General features: G+C 38.4%; 1 protein-coding gene across 1 annotated transcript; it reads left to right on the forward strand.

Annotated features, from left to right (window-relative positions):
- Positions 1–2,815: 2,815 nt before the first annotated feature.
- Positions 2,816–7,416, forward strand: LOC125356860 (gastrokine-1-like). The gene is made up of 6 exons (XM_048353563.1): positions 2,816–2,827; positions 4,384–4,437; positions 4,526–4,663; positions 5,646–5,756; positions 6,642–6,789; positions 7,319–7,416. Exons 1-6 carry the CDS (start codon positions 2,816–2,818, stop codon positions 7,414–7,416), a joined length of 561 nt encoding a protein of 186 aa, XP_048209520.1.
- Positions 7,417–7,964: the final 548 nt, after the last annotated feature.

The following is a 7,964-nucleotide window of genomic DNA, read 5'->3' on the forward strand; positions in this document are numbered from 1 at the left end:
TAGCAGGGATGTTGAGCATTTCCTCATATGTTTCTTTGCCATTTTTATATCTTCTCTTGTGAAGTCTCTCTTTAGCTCTTTTGCCCATTTCCTAATAGGTTTATTGGGCTTGGAGGGGCTTAGTTTTTTGAGTTCTCTGTAGATGACCGATATCAGGCCTTTGTCTGTTGCTGTGCTGGTAAATATCCTTTCCCATATCGTTGGCTGTCTTTCTATTTTGGTGGCTATGTCCTTAGCTGTGCAGAAACTTTTTAATTTGTAGTAGTCCCATTTGTCGAGTCTTTCTCCTATTTGTTGTGCCCCTGGGACTCTATTCAGGAAGTTCCTTCCTGTGCCTATAAGTTCTAGTGTCTTTCCTACTCTGTCCTTCAGTAGTTTCAAGGATTCAGGTCTGATGTTGAGGTCCTTGATCCATTTTGAGTTGATCTTGGTGCATGGTGATAGGCTTGGGTCTACTTTGAGTTTTCTGCATATGGCTGCCCAGTTCTCCCAGCACCAGTAGTTGAAGAGGCTATGTTTATTCCATTGTATATCTTTAGCTCCTTTGTCGAATATCAGTTGGCTGTAAGAGTGCGGTTTTATTTCTGGGTCTTCAGTTCTAATCCATTGGTCTTCCAATCTGTTTTTATACCAATACCATGCTGTTTTTGTTATGATGGCCTTGTAGTAGATCTTGAAGTCAGGTATTGTGATACCTCCTGCATTGCTTTTTTTGCCTAGAATTGCTTTGGCTATTCTAGGTTTTTTGCTGTTCCATATGAATTTATGGATTGGTTTCTCTATTTCAGTGAAGAATGTGGCTGGGATTTTGATAGGTATTGCATTGAATTTGTATAACAATTTGGGTAATATGGCCATTTTCACTATATTGATTCTGCCTACCCATGAGCATGGGAGGTCTTTCCATCTCCTGTGTCTTCTTTGATTTCCCTTATTAGATTTTTGTAGTTTTCATTGAATAGGTCCGTCACGTCCTTGGTTAAGTTGATCCCTAGGTACTTTATTCTTTTTTTGGCTACTGTAAATGGAATTGTTTCCATAATTTCCTTTTCTGTTTGTCTATTGCTGGTGTACAGAAAAGCTGCTGACTTTTGTGGGTTGATTTTGTATCCTGCTACTTTGCCAAATTGGTTTATTAGGTGCTTACTAACCATTTCTAAGACCATAATAGTGAGTCAATTTTTGAAGCATGACACTTCTCTTATGGTAACAGTCTAGGTACAGGAGGATAACTGTGGGCACAGAAGGTTTCTAAATTGGAAATGGACAAATTAATGAGATAAAACTTCCTTCTAGAGTAAATCTGATCCACCAGATTCAAGTATTTCTTTTTTTCAAAAATTATTTATTTATTTATTTTGGCCAGTTCTGGGCTTTGGACTCAGGGCCTGCGCACTGTCCCTGACTTCTTTTTGCTCAAGGCTAGCACTCTGCCACTTGAGCCACAGTGCCACTTCTGGCCGTTTTCTGTATATGTGGTGCTGAGGAATCAAACCCAGGGCTTCATGTATATGAGGCAAGCACTCTTGCCACTAGGCCATATTCCCAGCCCCTTCACCAGATTCAATTTATAGAAAGACCAGGAAACAAAATTAAACTTTAATTCACCTCCAAGACTCTTTTTCACATTTACTTGTTTGCACAGGTGGCAGTTTCTACTCCCTTCTCTGATAAATACCTTAAAATCATTTTACTATAATGTCTGAAAAAATAAATGCCCCAGAGATAGATAAAAGGACACAGATGTTGGTCTAAACGCCAAGAAAAAAAGGGAAGTATCAAACTGGGAGATAGGGAGGAAGTGTTAGAGGGAGCAATGTCTGAGAAAAACCAAAGGGTAAAGCTCCAAAATAACAAACAGCAGGTGGAATGACACGATACACGAAACATCTTGAATATTGTAGAAATGTGGGAACTCTGGCTAGCTGGAAAAGAGTACACAGCACATTGCAGATTCATCTGGGAAGCTAAAAGCCTTACTATAAATTACCCTAGATTCTGCTCCACTGAGTTTCCACTTTATCTTGAGGGCTTCCAGTGAAAGTTTCTAAACCTGGTAGAATAATGTGTATTTGCCCAGTGTGTTTAGGAAACCAGTCCAGGGAAAATGGAGAAAATGTACTGACTTGATTGGTTAATAGACAACTGATCTGAGTGGAAAATCTAAGGCTAGAATTGAGAGGCATTTCTGAGGTGCAAGGTTTAGTATCTAATAGTTGTAGAAAAGTAATTTGACAATAGCCATCAGGTCTTCTAACCTGATATATGGTACCACTGCTGAGAAATATCAGTAGTGCAGAAGACGAGATGGAGTTGGTAAAAGAAGCTTATGATGCAGGTTCATCTCAAGAAAAAGCATTACCATGGGATCAGGACAGGTAAGGAAAGAAAATTTTCTCCACATTCCTGAAGAAACTGATAACTGGAAAGCCAGGAGTGCACACAGATTTATCTCTAGTCTTATTTGTTTTTAGGGATTATTCTTTTCCTGAATTTGTGCAGTATCAATGTACAAATCCCCACACCCACGGCTGCAAGTTGGACAAATCATGTGGAATTTGATGTGATATCTTTGGCTTTAAAAGGTGATGAGTCAGCGCAACTCCAGGGCAAAGGACCTTGCTAACCAGGTAGCTCTTTTGAAAGGCTTCCTGGTATGTGAGCTGGCAGTGCAGATACAGGGGAGGAGGAGATAAGTTTTGACTCCACCTGAGCACACCTATTTTGAGTAAAGACGATCAAGTACAAATAGGAGAGGGCAGCCTGGCAGAGTCCAGGCCTACTTGCTTCACTGCTCCGCTGCACTGCTGAAAACATGAGGGTCACAGTAAGTCCTTTTTTTTTTCATTTGAAAGTTTTAGCATAACATTGGAAAAATTTCATCTTCTGTGTTAATGGGGTTTGCTTCTCATTAAAATATCACCATAATAGGAAACCTTGATAAATCATTCAGACTTTCTTTTCCATGGAGTCATAGCACATCTTTTACACACACATCTTTATAGACAGGGAAGACCCTGGGAATTGATATCTCTGAGCCTCTTATACCAAGCTATCTGATAAAATGTCTTGTCACACCCCATTTCAGCTTTCTACATGGCAGCAGTCCCTAAGCATTCGAAAGTACCTGGCCTTCCTTCATTCTTATTTCCCCCTTTACACAAACCCTTGAGCATGTTTGTGACAGATAAAAGGCTTATGAAACAAATGGGAGAAAGCTTATCACATTCTTTGCTGTGCGGTGGGTATCCAGGTAAGAAAGGCTGGCTTGGGCTCTGGCCCTGCTTTCTGTGGGAAAGCATCTGACATAGGAGGCCAGTGCGGCCTCTCGCCCACAGTCACACAGAAACCAGAGAGAATCCAGATGCACTGCTTTATTGTGTCAGGGGCTGGAAGTACAGAGTTCCTTACAACAGGAGGAAAGAGGCTTGAATCATATGAACAAGTTCATGTTTCCACATTGGTATATAGATCCTTTATTTCATAACAGGCTGCATGTGCAAGATTGCTATGCAGAAATTAGTCTTCTTAATAGCAGCAAATGTGAGGGATAAAAGCAGTAAGGGCTCCAGACGTAACAAAAAATCCAACTTAACTCTCGGCATAAGCAAGAGGTAGGCTATTGGCCCAGTCACCGCCCACTGTACGTCTGCTTCCTCATCCATATGAGGCTCATGTGCCAAGAGTTCTCCACACCTGCTTCTACTTCTGACATTTCATAGAATAACTGTAACTCTTTTTTAAACTAATAAGAAAAGATGATAGAAAAATTTTAAAGTAATAAAAGAAAATAATAAAAATACTTTTTACAGGTCAAGCCTATAATCCTAGCTACTCAGGAGGCTGAGATCTGAGAATAATGGTTCAAAGCCAGCCCAACCATGAAAATCTGTGAGACTCTTCCCTCCAATTAAATCACAGAAAAAGCCAGAACTGGTACTGTGGTTCAAGTAGTAGAACGCTAGCTTTGAACAAAAGAGCTCAGGGACGGCACGTACGCAGGCCCAGAGTTTAAACCTCCTATAGGAGGAAGTACGCAAGATCAAATAGAAAAAGCAACTCATTGTTTTCAGATGTAAATTTCAAATATTTTATAGCTGTTTTTGCACTATGTATCTCTGTACTTTAATGTTTGTTTTCATCCATTTTGCATAGGTTTACATTTCTGAATCTGTATGTCACAATATAATTACTTACAATGAATCAACAATTCTATATTAGCCTTAAAACTTTCTAAACTGTTAAAAATACAAAGTCAAAGAAGAAACATAGATCACTGACGCATTGGTAGAGGGGCAAACATTTTCCTCAGTTGGACAGAAGAGGGAAGGAGAGGTGCTGCTAGCTGGTGTAACAGCAGGACAATGTTATCTGTGATTCCAGATGCTCTTCCTTGGACTTCTTGGACTCTTCATGGCTCCTGGTTTGGCTAGTTATGTAAGTCTCACTTCTAAATGTTTGTTTCCGAACTGCATTTGCAAAGATACATGGGAATAACTCATTCTTCATTTCTTACAAATTTCAGAATATCAACGTCAATGACAATGGCAATGAGGCTGGAAGTGGGCAACAGAGAGTGAGCATCAACAATGAACACAATGTGGCCAACGTTGACAACAACAATGGATGGAACTCCTGGAATGCCATCTGGGATTACGAAAATGTAAGTGGCCAGCATGCACTTGCTAGTCATGGAAAATAGTGCTGTCTGTTACAAAGAAAGAAAATAATGTCCCAGATAGCCAATTTCTTTAAAATTCTAACTCCACATAAGGATAATCATTATAAGTAAAAGAACCTACTTTGCTTACCTAATTTTATTGCCTAGATGTAACTACTATGAGTACAGATTGCCTAATAAATTAAAATTAAAACCAACAAACATTTAGGTGACACTGGACTTAACAATTGGAAGAATATAAATCAAATAAAAGAAAATAAGACATGCTTCTGCCTTTCTAGAGAAGCCAAATAATGATGAAAGACATCTACAATATCACCTCTGATAAAGCATGCCATACCATTAAAAAAAACAATGATTTATTCATCATCACAATTTCCTAATCATAAGTATCTCTTCCATGAAAGCCTGTCTCATTCTCTTAAATAGCCTTCTAAAAAGGCAGAGATTGATATTTCACCTGCAACTCAAAAGGATCAAAGGAAAAAGAAATGACAATAGTAACTGGTGTAAGAAAAAGAAAAAAAAACAACTAGACACTACATACAAGATGACATCCTTCCATTTAAAAGCAAAGTCTTTCCCTTCAGTTTTTTTTTAATCTGGTCAATTAGGGAACTATTCCTATCTTATCTGCCTCCTTCAGATGTTGTAAAGATCAAAGAAGAATAAAATATGACAATGTTACATCAATAAAACAGACAGGTGTTAAACAATGTCTATCATTCTAGAACTAAGGATAATTCATGAGTTAAATGATGCATCTCTGCCCTCAGAGAGCCTCTTCCCTACACTCACACACGTTGATAATATGTGTGATCCCAAACAACATCAGATCAAGGCTCCTGTTCCACTCCTCATGATCCTGGAGTTCCATTTCCCTCTACTGATAGGAAGGACGTCTGATCAGAAAGAACTTGGGCTGGAGAACATAGACTTCCCAGTCTCCTCTTTCCTTTAACAGAGCTTTGCTGCAACCAGACTTTTTGCCAAGAAGTCATGCATTGTGCACAGAATGAACAAGGAAGTTATGCCCTCCATTGAAACTCTTGATGCATTGGTCAAGGAGAAAAAGGTAACTAAGTCTTTTGCTTTTTGGTGAAAAGGTGCTGTAAGAACTGGTTTGGAATGTCTTATCTACCTGTATATTGTAGTGTCAGGTATATGGTGGGCAGAGTGGTTGATCATTGTCTGAAGTGAGGCTGTATCCACCATATCAGCTGCTGGGGATCACACTTATTTCCAGGGGTTCAGCAGACCTTGACTGTTTGAAGAGCAACGCTCTATTTACATCAATGTTATCTCAGTAATTCTTCAAACACATTTTTCTGCCAGAACTACTTCGAGTCAACAGATTTAGCAAATAAAAATAGAGAATATCCAGCTAAGGCTGGATTTTAGATAAACCACAGATCAGTGTATGTATTTCCTTTGAGATATTTGGAATATTCTTTAAAATAATTTATTATTTATCCAAAAATCAAATATAATTGAATGTGACTAATGTGTCTAGTGTTTTATCTAGTAATCATAGTTGAAATAAAAAAGAAGATGGAATCCATAGTGGTTTCCTTTGTAGGTTTTTTTCTGATTTCATAGTTCTAGAGCTGATACACGGGAGACCTTTCATTGATAAGGTAGGAAAAATAGACTGCATTCTTAGAAACTGATCATCACATGGTCCAAACCAAGGCATCTGAGATAACCTAGAGTGTATGTTTCAAAGTAAAATTAGTCTGAGACTTCTGTTTGAATGAGAGAAGCTGAGATTTCATACCATCTAATAAACTTGAGACACTTAGAAATATTGAGATATGGCTAGAATTCATTCTTTATCATCTTGATTATGAGAAAATTGTAGCCAAGCCAACTACATTGGCTTTCAACCCTTCAATCAACAAACCATTTACCTTGTCCTTTATTCATTCTCTTTCTCCCTTCCACATTCCTCCATACTCAGCTTCAAGGTAATGGGCCAGGGGGACCACCTCCCAAAACCATGGCCTTCTCTATCAACCCTAACCAAGTTGATGACCTGAGCCAATTTGGAACCAATATTGCTGGCATGTGTCAGGGAATTCCAACATATGTGGCTGAAGAGATTCCAGGTGGGTTCTTTCCCTATCATACACTCCAAGGTAGTACTGGTATTTAAGACCTTCTTGAGCTTGTACATAGAGGATGGTCATCAAAATTAGTATTGCTAGAGCATTTATCCTATGCCAGAAACTGTCCCACGTGCTTTCAATGTGCTGACTCATTTGCATTTCACAACAGTTATATTACAGGTGTTACTGTTAGTCTTACTTTATGGATGAGGAAAATGTACAGAAAGTGGTCATGAAGCCCTTACCTGGGTCAGTCCTGAGCATTTCACTCAGATTCTACATCTCAAGGGTAAATCTAGCTTACTGGTACCCTCATTCAGTAGCGACTTCCCAGATCTTTTTAGTGAATAATTTTATCTTCATATGTAGAAAAGTAGGTAGGTAGATAGATGGATACATGCATACATACATATATACATCTTGCTACCAGTACATAACTAATTTGGAAATTTTGTAACACTCCACCACCACCCCACAAAAATGTTCTTGAATTGTCATTGAAATAGAATTATCTTTTCATTTTTCTCAGGAGAAAATCTGCCTTTGTACTCAGAGAAGTGCTATGATGCTAATATACTCTGGATTCTGAACATGTCCTTCTGTCGAACATCAGAGGAACAATTTTAAAGCCAATGGAATTGGTCATCCGAGTACACTTAGTGTTAAAACATGGGTTCTAATCATTTTTAACAAGTCATTCTGAAATTTTTTGTTTTGAATTATATTTGGTCATTACAATTCAATAAATCTCTTTAGATCTGAATTCTGTTTTTACGAACCTTCCTCTGTTTTCTATTGAAATGCACACAGTCATAAATTCAATAGAGAGGTGGCAAGTTGTGGGGGTACATTAGGTACAACTGTCAATGTATATTCAAGATTTGTCTCTTACAAAGAGGCCCTTCAGATGTTCCTGATACTACGAACTGCAGCCTGGAAATGGTTCCAAGAGCATCCAGCTGCTCTGAAGGCTGCTCTACAGTTGGTGTGAAAGTGATGTTTCAGATCAGCAAGGACAAAAGGAACTCAAAGCAGCCTAAGCCAGAAAGTAAGGTGTACTATAAGAATATAGAAACATCTAAAGTAACTCAAAAGCAAGAAAAATACCTGATTATCAGAGAGACTTTTCCCTCTTTAAGATACATTTAAGTATTTCTAATTTTTTTCCAATATGT

Source organism: Perognathus longimembris, chromosome 8, assembly GCF_023159225.1.
Source record: "Perognathus longimembris pacificus isolate PPM17 chromosome 8, ASM2315922v1, whole genome shotgun sequence".
In the NCBI taxonomy this organism is placed as follows: domain Eukaryota; kingdom Metazoa; phylum Chordata; class Mammalia; order Rodentia; family Heteromyidae; genus Perognathus; species Perognathus longimembris.

What these genes read in the sequence shown, in the direction of transcription:
- LOC125356860 (XM_048353563.1), top strand. An exon ending in CCATCTGGGATTACGAAAAT is followed by an intron (nt 4,664 to 5,645) that starts GTAAGTGGCCAG and finishes TTCCTTTAACAG; the next exon opens with AGCTTTGCTGCAACCAGACT. An exon ending in TGTGGCTGAAGAGATTCCAG is followed by an intron (nt 6,790 to 7,318) that starts GTGGGTTCTTTC and finishes CATTTTTCTCAG; the next exon opens with GAGAAAATCTGCCTTTGTAC.